At 43.1% G+C, this 13,779-nt stretch overlaps 1 protein-coding gene across 7 annotated transcripts in view; it reads right to left on the bottom strand.

Moving 5' to 3' along the window:
• Window positions 1-1,706: 1,706 nt before the first annotated feature.
• ARHGAP26 (Rho GTPase activating protein 26) overlaps window positions 1,707-13,779 on the bottom strand; it is a 416,966-nt gene continuing 404,893 nt past the window's right edge. For all 7 annotated transcript variants that reach the window (XM_072749878.1, XM_072749874.1, XM_072749872.1 and 4 more), the window contains one exon: window positions 1,707-7,673. In XM_072749878.1, the coding sequence (XP_072605979.1) occupies window positions 7,585-7,673 (89 nt within the window). In that variant the 3' untranslated portion in view covers window positions 1,707-7,584. The remainder of the gene's footprint in view (window positions 7,674-13,779) is intronic.

The following is a 13,779-nucleotide window of genomic DNA, read 5'->3' as shown; positions in this document are numbered from 1 at the left end:
TCTTGATTAATTTGCTGGTTGGCCTTGTGAAAGCTTATTAGCTACCTGGGTTTTAGCAAATAAGAGGCTGGGGCCCGCCTCATGGGGTCAATTAGTGAAGACGAGACAAATGGTGTGACAGGTGTTGCTAAGTGCTGTGGGATACAGTGGGCTGTGGTTTTGATCACTTCAAATTAAAACCTTCCTGCTTTGGTGCTCACCGTCTGATGATGACTGGGTGTGCAGGGTGGCACTGTGAAGGATGTAGTGCTGGTTGGAATGCCCCTCCCTGCAGACGGTTATTCGCACCTTCCCAGGGAGGCGCCTCACACACCTACCACCCAGCAGTTACTGCAATGGTTAGAGGCTCCCTTGGGTGCCATGCGGGGCGGGGGGGGGGGGGGGGCAGTCTGGCAATTCTGCCCAACCCAGCCTAGTCAATTAGTTGCAGCTTAGTTAGTGTTAGTAAAAGCAAGGCAAGACAATGACATTGGTGCGTGAAACATGGGAGAAGGAATTAAAGCCCTAATTTAATTCCCGAGATATCAAATGTGTTTGGGGTCTAAGAAAATCGCTTATTTACCTAATTTCAAGTGTCAGTCAAGCCCATTTCTAACCGAGGTGTTCTTATAACCAATCATGCAGCCAGAGCTAACAGGTGAAAAACACCAAACCAACCACAAAGTATGATGCAATTTGAGCTCTGCTGAGTGGCTACTAAAATCAAAATGAAAACTTTTCTGTTAAAAAGACACAAAAGGGGAAGTGATGGCAAAGTCTGTTGGAAAGGCCAAGGACAAAGACAATACACAGATACATACCATATATCTCATGGTATGTAGACATGTAAACATCAGATACACATGTGTGCCACTCAGAAGGTCTCACCTAGTTGCCATGTGACCTCATGCATGTAGTGGGCTTCAGACGCTTGGAGAATATTCCAGGGTAGGCATAAGCTCGGTGATGGCACGAGTGCTGCAAGTCTGTTCTGTTCACAGGGGTAAGCCAATGCCTTCTTAAGTGACAAATGAGCACTGTGTAAGCAGTTCACGTGTGACCCACACATTCAAGTGGGCACCCCCCTCAAGACCAGGCACTTAGGGGAGCCTCACTCTCCTCCTCCTCTGCCAGAGCCTCCCCTTGCCCCCTCCTTCTGAGCCCTCTGTGCTTGCCACAGAAGCCGGGAGCCAGCTATCAACCTGGGTCCTGGGCTGCAACTCTGAATATGTCTGGAAGGGACATGATGAATGAGAAGACTTAGTAACAGGAACTGGCCTGGGACCTGTTACAAGTTCTAAACAAATGATGTACAAACCTGTGGCACACACCCAGCTGTGTGATGGGACTGTTGTGGCTCTTTGATTATCCCACGTGTGTTAATAAACTTCCATAAAGGAGTTGATTCAAAAATCAAATGCAGGAAGAATCAAAACAATTACATCTTCCGGAAGATAAAGTCAGAAACATTAAGTAGAATGGGGCTTCTTGAGGCTTGTTTGACATGCTTTGCTTGATAGCTCCTCAAGTTGACTAACATTAGACCTTTCCTAAAGAAAAGCAAAGCTATCCACAGCAGGTCAAAAATCAGCACTGCAGTTGTTACCAGCAACCACAGGAGTCCAGACCTGGGACCTGGGAGCATGTCTTTAGACTCTTATTTGAAGAAATACAGAAATATGCATCATGTCAAAACCTTATCAGAAACTCAAGAAATAAACATGCCACCAAATGGAAAAGTCATTTAATTCAAAAGTCATACTTCCACTCGTTTCATAAGGATTGTCACATAAACCAAGCAAATGAAAGAAAGCCAAGTTTTAGAGGCCACTCAACAGAAATGGTATTTTCCTTATAGGTATGTTTAGTGACACAAAAGCACGTTTTTTTTTTTTTTAATTTTAATTTTTTTTTAAAGTCTCAACATGGCAAGACTATTTTACTAATAACAGGGAAAAAGTTCTATTCTAGTCACAAATTATTTTTTAATTACAGAATTGGATTCCACACACCAGTCAATATTCAATACTGAAGTTTAAAACAGTGCATAATTTATGGTTTTTAAAAAATTAAAGTGCCATTTTTGAGTACTTAATTGATAATATATCACACAGCACTTTTACAGTATACTCAAAGCCTATATTAGGAGTTAAACATGCAAATATTTTCTTCTCCAAAATAGGGACAGAATGTCTTTTAGAGTGCTTGTGACCACTAGCCTCGTAGTCGCTACTAAGGTTTATGAGTTTGATGTTTCTCAACACAACTTTTAATAAGTTAATAAGGAATACAGCTGTAGATAGTAACAGTATGATAAATACATTTTAAAATGGCACTTAATTTACATCTTTGATCATTTTGATAGTCAATCAACAGCTTCTTGTTTCTCGAACTTCTAAATCTTAAAGGCTGCAAAGGCTCAGCAGCTGCTAGCTTCTGTGGGTCTCTATATAAGAGTCTGTATCTTTACACATGTAGATGTGTGCTTCACATACACATACACAAACACACACTAATACACAGATACTTTAGAATCATCAGATGAACCTCTTCCCACAGGTACAAGGGTGATCCCGGCACCTGGATTCCCAGGGCAGTTGCTGATAGGGGTCTGTTGGGACAACTCTGTAGAAATGGCACATGCAGAATGTCTTGACCTCTCCAGGACCACTCCAGGTAAATCTGACATGGTGATTACTGACATTCTGGTTCTGATCACACTCAAAACAATTTTCATGTCATAGTAACTGCTACTCTTATATGGGTCTAGGACTGTGCCAAGTCTTTGTTCGCTACAGCATTCCACCTTGAAGGATGTTTCAATCTTGTAGAGTCCTGTAAAAACTTTTGTAAAAATACTAGTTGTGAACTTTTTCTGTGTGACTGATTTTCCTGTTAAGAACTATATTTGTCCCTCTTAAAAAGACAACCCCAGTTGTTCGGTGTGGTTCACCCGTCTCTTCCCTCTACTCCTAGCACTGCTACACATCCAATACTTTTCACCCCCCAATACAAGGGCTTCCAAAAGACGACCACATTTCAGCAAGGGCTGGTGGCTCTGAATGACATCTGGATTCTCTGTATGGTCTCTCCCTCTACTTTGTGAAGTTCTTTAGTTAGACGAGTACTGTAGGCGATGAAAGGAAAAAAGCTAATTATTACTTGTTGGAGTCTTGTCTCAGGCATGCTGTAGGATTGTGCAAGGATCATTGCTCTACTGTTGTCATTTTGATGCTACAATTACAGAGAAGTGGTTCAGCACCCAGCTGAGCAGCGTGGTTGCCAGACACATCTGAACACGAGATAAATTTTTTAGACGCCAGCTAAGGGTGTGTGAGAGGACACCCAGTTGACTTAAAAGACATGTGGGGCAGGGTTGTCTAGGTAATTGATTACTGTCAAGTTTTCCAGAGATGATAGATAACTCTGGGGATAGAATACTAGGACATTCCTTCTAAAGTCAGGTAGCTATTTGGTTTCTTCAAGGCTGGCTATCTACTTTGGTAATATGGTTGCTCATAAAACATTCTGTACTAGGGCAAACTATAAGTGCCATGGTGGCCACTCTTGTACCCGGGACTCCTGTGTCTATAAAACTGTTGGTCCAGACTTGCTTTTGGAAACAGAAGCCAGAGGATGAAAGGTGCCAATAAACAGGTATGAATAGGAGATCTCATTACCTTTAGTTGATTATTTGTCTCCCTACCCTTTAACCACGGATGCCTCTGCAGTCTCTGTAGCTCAAGACAGAGCCTCTGGGGTGACTGAGCTTGCTGTTGTCAGGAGAGAAGGACTTCCCTCTGAGCTATAGGCGTGGCACACATAGCCATGGAGTCCTGGAAATGCCTGAAATGTTCTTGTCACTAGCATGGCTCTGTCCTGATAAAGCCAATCTGCCAATACTCAATTGCTTATTCTTTTTTCCTCTTTGCCTCTCCGTCCAAAAAAGGACTCAGAAAAAGGAGCCGAACTAGAATTACATTAAAAAAGACATTTTGGTCTGACAGAAGTAAACACGTATTGGCTGTAGAAATATTAAAACACTAAGCAAGAAACTGGCTCCAAATTATAGGATACTAAGGAAGGCTGTGCTATACACGGTCCATTCCTACACACTGATTTTTGAAAACAGAAGAGAGTATCATCAGTCTTGAGCAGTTTACTTGCTTGGGGGCAGGGGTTTGAAGTTATCTTTCACAGCATGGAATTCTATAGCTATGGAATCCTTTGAGTACCTGAAGGAGGAATGAGAGATGATCATAATGCCCAAGATAAAGATTCAGACCCTGAGTGCATGATCCCAGGGTCCTACAAGAGAAACACAAGGTTCCTAGGAAAGCTCAGGGATCTTGGTCCATAGTCTTCTATTCTGACACCTAGTCCATTCTCCTAATCTGCCCTAAAGTTCCCTATGCAAGCAGAATTAGGGGTGGGGAACATAGATGGTAGACAGTGTAAAACCTGTTGTTAGTCTTCAAATTCCTTCCCTTTGTTGACTCACATCCTTCATGGTTTCTCCAGTTCTGCAGCAAATGATGAGGAGGTGAGCCTGGCTGGGAAAAAGAAGCAGAGCAGCCATCTGTCACAGGCCCAGCATGGCCACAGGGAAGCTGGGAAGGGGTCTACCTAAAAATTCACGTTGGCAGCAGCTCTCTTTCCCTCTGGCTTCAAATCAGGGCCAATTGAGGAGGGAGGGACAGGCTTCCAACTGGTCAAGCTGGGGCTAAGTGCCAACAGCTATGCTTCAGGGAGGAGCTCGCAAAATGCGGGCCTGGGCCTTCTGCTCCTCCACATTAGCTCTACTCAAGGTACCAGCAAGGCAGGTGACAATTTAAAACATCATATGTGTTAAAACAACAACAACAATAACATGTGGAGTTCTTGCCATTTAGAAAGTACGGTGCCACAGGGCATGCTTGTCCCCTCCAGCCTCACTGAACAGGTTCCGAAGCTGTTCAAAGTCTACAGGGAGTAAGTATAGCTGGTTTGTGTGTTCTCTTCCTTCTTGGATTCTCAGTAATAGCTTTCCTGGGTCCTATCTTGGTCTCGTCCAGTCTTAATTCTCATTCCCTGAATTGGTAGTGGTAGTGTCCTGCTTGCTGCTGGTTAAACTGCATAACAGCTGTGTAATACTTGAGCTGATGAACGGAATCACAACAGCAAACTCCTTTAAATTTAAAACCATCTATAAGGCTCTAACAGCACAACCTACATCCCTCTTTGGAGTTTTATTTTGGGGTTATAGGAAATTTGAGATGAACAAGAAGGGAAATATTTAGGGAAAGAATAAGCAGCAGCATACCAAGGACCCCAAATCCTAAGAAGCCAGTTTTTTTCTAGAACTTATACACACACAACATTTACAGAATAGCTTGGCCTCATGTATACAGCCTTGGAAGATGCGCAGAGGAGTGAGATAGAAGAACATGCAACTATCCCATTGTCTTCTGTCCTGACATCTTGGGGTACCAAGAAATACACCTGAGAAGAAAAATGAAAAAAAAATCTAACTCCTGGCTCCACCTATGTGAATCCTGAGCTTCTGTCTTACTACTGAGCAAGAGTTCTTTGAAAAATTCATTGCCTGAAAATGCTTTCTTTCTTCAAATTCAAAGCCCAAGAAAAGCTAAAAAACACATGTGGATAAAGAAGACTGAAGACCATCAGTGTGTCATGTCCACCCATGAGAGCCAGCAGAGAGTGTGTAGAAATGTGTCTTCCTTCCTCCAGGTCAGAGAGGGGATGACCTTGACTGTTCAACCCTGCCTCCTTTCTGTCTCCCTCTTAAACACACCTACTCAACAATCAAAGCTTAAATGTATGGAGCAACTAGCTTAAAGATTATCAAATATAAAACTTTGCTATATAATATTTCAAATCACTCTATTTACAAGTTTATCTTTTCAAAAAAAAAAAAAAGTAAAAGATACAGTAATTCAACACAATTCAAGTTTTTCTTTTCTTCTTTAAACTTCCCTAAAGAGGAATTCCAGAAGCAGGAAATACTCTGGAGCGACCCTGCCATCCTGAGAGGCTCTTGGGGAGCTTGACAGTCCATCATTTTGGAGTCTGTCTGCCCAGAGTCACTCTTGCAAGGACATTTGAATGTGGAAGATACTGGGAACTCTGTTCCTCTGAAGGTCAAGTGCATGTGAAATGTCCAGGCCCAACTTCCCCATACCTGGTGGTCTTCTGTAAGACCCAGCCCCCTTCTGGACCAGGAAATTCTCTTTCCCAGAAGGTACTCATTCCACCTTCCATGCCCCAACCCTTTGGTGTTCTCCTGAATCATAATGGCTTACAATATTAGTCTTGTGCCTCAAAAGCCTGAGAAACAATTCCAATTCCCTTTTTCTGAGTGGCAGTGAACATATATGTCCTTTAAAACTACAGTCCATAGGGTTAGCTTGGGAATCATCCTTGAAAGCCACCAGGGCACTAGTGCTCAGCAGCCCAGCACACTGCCAATGGGGCTGGTCAGTGAGGGGCTCGAGGCAGGCAGGGACAGGGAAGGGGCACGGAATGAGAGACCATGAGTGAGCAAGTCACCCACGGGGAGGCAGCGTACTGAACAAACACCACTGCATAAAGAACAGAAATACTAAGCCTGTATGTAATTTAATCTCAAGAGGTTATTAGAGTTTGCTCCAAATATATCCTGATGCTGCTGAAATTCATCAGAAAGGGAACAGTTTCCAGCCGCTATTCTGTCGGCCCCAAGCAGACCACTTTCATTCCTTGACTTTCTGCTTCAGGTTTTTGGAAAATCATTAAAAAAATGACCAAAAAGGGGGGAGAAAAAAATATGTCATGCAGAAAGACTGTTATTTTTTTGGTTTGGTTTCAGAGTAGGTTGGGTTGCCGTGGTTACGAGGTGATGGCAGCCCTCAGTGGCAGAGAAGTTCCTAGCTTGGGAGGGGGAATGTGGGGTGTGTGTGTTCTCTTGCACGAGAGGATGGAGCTGAATTCTGCTGATGCTTGGCCAAGGCTGCTAGGAGATGGTGAGAGATTGCATCTTATGTAAACAGTGCCATAACCCCTCTTCCTCCTGCATGCAAACAGACAGACCCAGTTGCCTATATAGCACTGAGGGTCTCAAGTATTTAGAAGTGGGGTAGAGAGAGTATCTACTGTAAACAGAAGCAACGGGCCCAGCCTGGGCCTCAGAGCCAATGCCCAGCCTACCTTGTTACAACTTTTCTCCTCTTGTGTTAGACTACACTGCATGCTCTTGAGGACTACTTACATCTTTCTTACTTCCTTTTTTGGAAGGTTGGGGTTTGGATGACTGCTGAAACAAAATGAATGCTCCCTATTTCGGGCGTTAAACGAGAGGAATGGCTTTGCAAGCCTTTCCTTTGGTTATCAAAATCAAATGGCTTCCACTGCTGATTCACTTCTGTTCCTTGCAGCATCACCACATGCCAGCTGACATGATCATGGGGTTGGGTGACACAGAGTTCATAGAAACATTCGTGTTGACAGGTGGTAACACAGTCAGTCACCCTGCATTTCTCAGTGGCGAAGAGAAATGGCCTACAACACTGGAATCAGCAGTTGTCATGGATACCATGGAAAGCTCAGCAGGTCTGCTGGGGCCCACAGTTAGAGGAACTCCACGTAGTTCTCAGGTATGAGGCCAGTCTTTCCGTTCAGAGTTCCCTCCAACCAGCCGGGCTCCTGAGATGGATGAACTGTGCAGGAAGAGGGGAGAGAGAGCAAGTAAAGAAGATGTTACAGATAGGGCAGGTGGCAGATATATATAAGAAAGAGAGAGAGAGAGAGAGAGAGAGAGAGAGAGAGAGAAAACAAATACAAATCAGTGCAATCGCTTGTTATATTACACATTTCTAGGACTTATTTAAACCAGGGGTTCTTAACTTTTTGTGGGACATAACCTTTGTAATGAAGGTTATTCCAAATGTTCTTTTAACACAAAAAGAAACAGAGATGGTCAGAGTTTTGCACAGAATTTTAGGAGTTTCCTAGACTTTCTGAAGTTAATTGGTTTAAACTATAAAGGAGTGACAGATTTCTACTTTTTAGAAGTCAGTTACATTGCTCCATCCATAAATTTATCTAACCATCCATCCATCCACCTATCCATCCATCGATCCATCCATCCACCCATCCATGGTACACATCTACCTAACCCAGTACTGCCTATCTACTGAGTAGAGTACCCATGGAGGAATGCTAAGAGCTAGTCTTTAAAGATACTTAGCATGCATTTTGCTAATCTAATTAGGCATTTCACTTTCCTTTAAATCCTTAACCTCTGCTTCTAACTTCTTTGCAAATTCATTGTGTTTTTCCCTGTGTTCTATAGCTTTTGAATAGCCCCCTCTCTGTAACACCCATAGTCTTTCTTAGTTTTCTTTCCTGTTCTCTAGAATTTTCCTCTTTCCTACACACAAGACTTAAAGCTGTCTTCTTCCCCTCTCTCTTGCAACTTTCAAAAATCTGTCTCTTTGATTTTTCAATATCCAAAAAGTATAAACTAATTTCTGTGATACTACAATCTATCTTCAGAAATTACTGGGATATTGTAAAGAGTATATAAAATCCTGCAAAGTTTAATAGCAGAAAGAAAGAGAGAAGGAATCATGGGACCTGGAAATGGGGTGGGGGGACATTCATGCTTGTGAACTGGGAATATACAAATCACTCTTAATGGGCAAGGCAGTGTATTTGCTCTTAATGTATTAGGAAAACTCCAATTTTCTGAGATTGTTTGGAAAGAATGAATTTTCCCCCATTCCCCTTCCTAGGCTAAGTGAGCTTGTTTTAGAAAAGCATTTCCGCCCCCATTGGTACTATATAACTCTAGTTTCAGTTTGTAGGGAAAGGAGCAAGAACAGAAACAAAAGGAAGCAATAGGGAATTAGCAAAAGGACACACATCGAGGCTTGCAGAAGATGCAACATCAATGTAATCTCAAATGCTTCTTCAGGAAAAAACAAGGTCAAACATCTATTAGTTGGCCTCCAAAATGCTTGCATAATTTTGTATCACTAGGCTTCAGGAATAAACCCAAAATCGTGAATGTACTTCAGATTCATGACACCTATACAAGGAGCAGTCTGGAAGAGAAGTCCCACAGAAGAACACAACACAACTTAAAAGCAACCTGGCCTACCAATGATGAAACTCTCCCAACTCACCCCTAAGATACTAGCTCCCAAACCACTGCCTTCTGCCCATCCATCTAGATGACAATGTTAAAATCACTGGAATTTCTGCACCAATAAAATGGTTATAATAAAACTCTCACTCTGTTAATGTATTCCTGTGAGGTTCCATGGGCCAATATGGAGAAAGCAACCAGGAGGGAGCCAGGACTCAGTTGGGCTGGTCAATAGGGAACCCTGTGTCATTTGATGAGTTACTTGGACTGGTCAGCAAGGCTCTCTACTGGCAAAACCTTGCTAAGGTTCTGGTCTCAACAGCCACCCAAGCTTTGGGAAACCTGAGATGTTCAGAACACAAACAAACAAACAAACAAAAACAAACAAATTCACTCCCTAAAATAAAAGGCCTAGAAAGAATAACCAACCAACCAAACAACCAACCAAACAACCAACAACAAAAAGACCCCTTCCACTTAACAGCAGAGCTCCTAGTTGAATTGTTACTCTACCAGATACATCAAGTCCCTCACTTTCAGACATTTTCCCTTCCTGGCCAGCTGTTCAAACACAGCTCAGGTGCTAAGGTGGTAATGTCTACAAACATTAAAAATAGAATTTGCTGAGTAACAGAAGAGTGAGAAGGGAAAGCCCTCCAAACCGAAAACAAGAGCTTGCAGCCCTCAGATTAGACTGCTGATTCAGGGGGGTCTTCAAGCTGGTTCATTAAGGCATGCTACCAGACCATGTCATCCAAGTCATTTGGACGCTTATTAAAACTGCAGATTCCTGCACGTGGGGCATACCACTTAAAACAGAATCTCTAGGAGCAAGCCCAAGGATCTGTATTTTTAACTCATTCAAAGAAAGACAAGAGTTATGACTTTTCTGTGCCAAATGCCTCTGTAATGAGGGTGGTAATAAGAAAATGCAAATTCTCATGTACTGATAGAGGAGGAAGGCAACATCAAACAACCTCCTCCTCACCCCAACTTCTGTTGTCTTCTGTTTACTGTTCTCCCACTTCATGGCTCAGCTGAAGCCTTACCTCCTTCATAAATACCAGCATGGCATCCAGTCTATCTGTTCCCTCTTTTCTCCAAACTCCTGGAATGCTCACAGTACGTTCCGCACATTGTTCACGGGTCCTATTAATGCTGTTCAAATGTGTTAAGCTTTGCTCCCCACCCCCACCTCTTTTTAGGACATTTTGATCTGTATTCTATCACCTATTGACTCCTCTCTGCCTGGAGAATTATGGTAGAAGCTAACACTATAGTGACTAGGAAGCAGCCAATGGGCTCAGCGCTTTAGACATCTATCAATTTATTTGATCCTACAGATCCTAGCTTGTATTTTACTATCTCTACTTTACAGATGAGAAAACTAAAACTCAGAAAGGTAAATTTATTTGTGTAGGATCACAATGGTAGAACTAGAATTTGAATCCAGCTTGTTTGACTCCACAGAGACCAAGACCTTTTCTATACCATTATACCTCTATTCAACCAGAGAATTTGATCTTTGGGGATAAGAACAATACATATGCACATACTAAGAATGCACAAATACTTATGTATGTACATACCAAGTGGTAGGCTTTTGGCTAAGTGCTTTGCCTGCATCATCTCTTTTCATCTTCAGAATGACTGTAGAGTTGGTTTTGCTATTATGCTCATTTTACTGATGAGAAACTGAGGCTCAGAGAGGTTAAGCATCTTGCCCCAAGTTACACGGCTGGCAGGTGATGGAAGTAGATCTGAACCCAGGACATCTGACCCCAGAGTCGGTGGTCTAACCACTATTGCTTTTGCCTGCCCCAATGCTTTGGACATCAACAATGCTTGTAAGTCCTTGTTGAGCTGAACTGAGCCAATGTCCAACTTTCTGAATTGTAACCAGTGTCCAATGTGCTATATAAACACACAAAGTGTTTCAGTGAGTTGCCTAAGCAGCGCTCCCGCCCAGCAAGCATATAATGTAAGCTGCTGCTGACATGGATGAGCTTCCTGCCAAACACTTTCAGCTCCATCCATATATACTCCATACACCCCTGTATACACAACTTATGCTTTCTCCTTTCCTTCTCTCACTGTGGACAAGGAGTAAGCATGTGACTAAGATCTCTAATGCCTGGCTGTTCCAAAGGGAAGAAGAACTGGCTGGTAGAGGCACAGACTCTTGTGTAGTTGAATACATTTACTCATTTACTAAGCATTTACTAAGCACCTACCCTGTGCCAGACACTGTGCTAGGGGACCTTACACACAGTACAGATCAAGCAGAAAGATCCTCCTCTTGGATAGGAGCTATATATCAATAAATAAGCACGTAATTTTAGGTAGCGATGAGGGAAGAGAGACTGGGTTAGGACTATGGGTATGGAGGGGAGCTCAAAAAACTAAAATCTAAATGATCTAAAAGAGATAGCCAGGTAGTGGATAATGCAACTGCAAAGAAAGGCCCTGAGGTGGGGAAAAGCTTGGTGTGATTTCAGAACAGTGGTCTGAAAATTTTTCTCAAAGACCCAGATCATAAATGTGTGTATCTACTCAATTGTACATTATAGCTCCAAAGATACTATGTAGATAGAGTCATGTGTGGCTATGTTCCAATAAAGCTTTATTTATAAAAACAGACAGTGGGCTGGATTGACAAGGCAGGTCATAGTTTGAGTTTGCTGACTCTAGCTGAGGACATAGGGAAGGCCTGTGAAGCTGTAGTGTATTGAGTGTGGAAAGGAGGGGCCAGGGGCAGGAGCTGGACTGTGAGGAAAGGAGGGGAGGAGGAGGGGCAGGAGCTCCTCATCAATAATTCTGGGAGGAATAGGAGGCCACCGGAGTGTGAAGTAGAATAACATGACGTGATTTTCAAACATCACTCTGGCTGCTGATAGGGAATGGGTTGTGGGGACAAGAGGGGATATGACAAGACTATGTAGAAGCTGGTAGAAGTACCTGAGTGAGAGATGCAGGTGGCTTGGGCTTATGTTTGGATTTGGCAGTAGAGATGGCTGGGGAGTCCATAAGACTTCAGTGAGGACCCCCCCCCCCCCCGCCCAAGGAGTAGCTCAGTGGAGTAGCTTGGAGGCCCCCTGGGAGATGTTCTCTATCTGCAAAGGAAACCTGGGACAGCCCTGTCTTGCACTCATGCCGTACCCCATACCCTAGGAATGAATGAATCCAGCCAACCTCAAATCTTGATGAAAGTATCTCAAGAACCCAATTTTAGTAAATAGCACGTGAATTTTCCAGGTATCACTGATCACGCTGCCATAAAATGACTAATGTTCTTGAGAACATGAGTTATTTCTCTTTCCAGCTACTATCTGAGGTGCTCTTGGGGGAAATAGGCTATTTCCTAGTAGACTGGCATGGGCTGACAGTGGAGTTATTTCCGAGTATTGCACACCCATCCCCCACTGCACGAAGTCCAAAAGCTGACTGAGCAGCTACTCCAGATTCGCAGCACAGGCCCCTGGAATCCAAATACCTGGAGATTAATCATTATGAAATAACAGAGTTTCCCCTCAAGGTTCCTCTCCTCCTTTCTCTTCCTTATTCACTCTTCTTGATCCTGAAAAAGACAACACACACACACACACACACACACACACACACACACACACAAACTTTAAGCCTATCCTTAAGAAACTTTCTTCCTATTGGTCTGATGATTTAATCTGACAGCTACAGAGCATCCAACATAAATAGCTCTTACCTGATGTCTCCAGCAAGAAACTAGCTGTCTAACGTGCTAATGGCTTTTTCTCCCCTAATGCCTGATTTCTCTGATGGAGGTGAAAGGAGGGAGGACATGGGGTATATGTATCATTTTTCTATCACCACACAAAGTAGATTTATGTGGCGCCTGGGTGGCTCAGTCGGTTCAACGTCCGACTCTTGGTTTTGGCTCAGGTCGTGCTCTCCGGGTTGTGGGATCAAGCCCAGCATTGTCAGGCTCCTTGCTCAGCGGGGAGGCTGCCTGGGATTCTCCTTCTCTGCCTCTACACTTTCCCTCGGGTTGTGCGCTCTCTAAAATAAATAAATCTTAAAAAAAAAAAAAAAAAGTGGATTCAAATTTTGTCAGATCCTTCTTTGACTGCACTTCAGTTAACACCATGGGGTGTTTTCTTTGGGGTTTCATCTTGCCTTTTGCTCTTCAGGGAATCTGAAAGGGCATTCCTAGTTAAAGACAGACTAATAATGTCAATGACCTCTACCATGACTCCCAGAGACCACAGGAAGGCTTGGGTAAGTCCTCTGACTTACTAAGTCAAACCTCTTTCCTGCTCTCCTTTATCATTATAGGATTTATGATGATGACCAAGTTGTGTGGTGCGAGCAGTCCCCATACCTATGAGGCAAAGCACCCCTCAGGGAAGGAAAGGATTTGGCAGATAACAATCACCTAGATTGCTTTTCTTATCTTTGTGGTTGGCTACTGAAGCTACTTCAAAAAGGACACTTAAAAATATAAGGTGGGATGGTGTGCTCTCTGTCTCTAGAGAGCAACCTCTTTGGAGAACAGTTCACTGTAACTGAATTACCATGTGAGCGAGTAGTCTCCCCACCCTCACCCAGGTGTATCACCAAGAAAACAGAAAACACAGGTGCTCACAAAAATCTGTACACGCAGGTTTATGGCCACCATTACTCTTAACAGCTAAAAA

Source organism: Vulpes vulpes, chromosome 2, assembly GCF_048418805.1.
Source record: "Vulpes vulpes isolate BD-2025 chromosome 2, VulVul3, whole genome shotgun sequence".
In the NCBI taxonomy this organism is placed as follows: Eukaryota; Metazoa; Chordata; class Mammalia; order Carnivora; family Canidae; genus Vulpes; species Vulpes vulpes.
The sequence above is the reverse complement of the archived record's forward strand: the minus strand, read 5'-3'. Positions and strand labels throughout refer to the sequence as shown.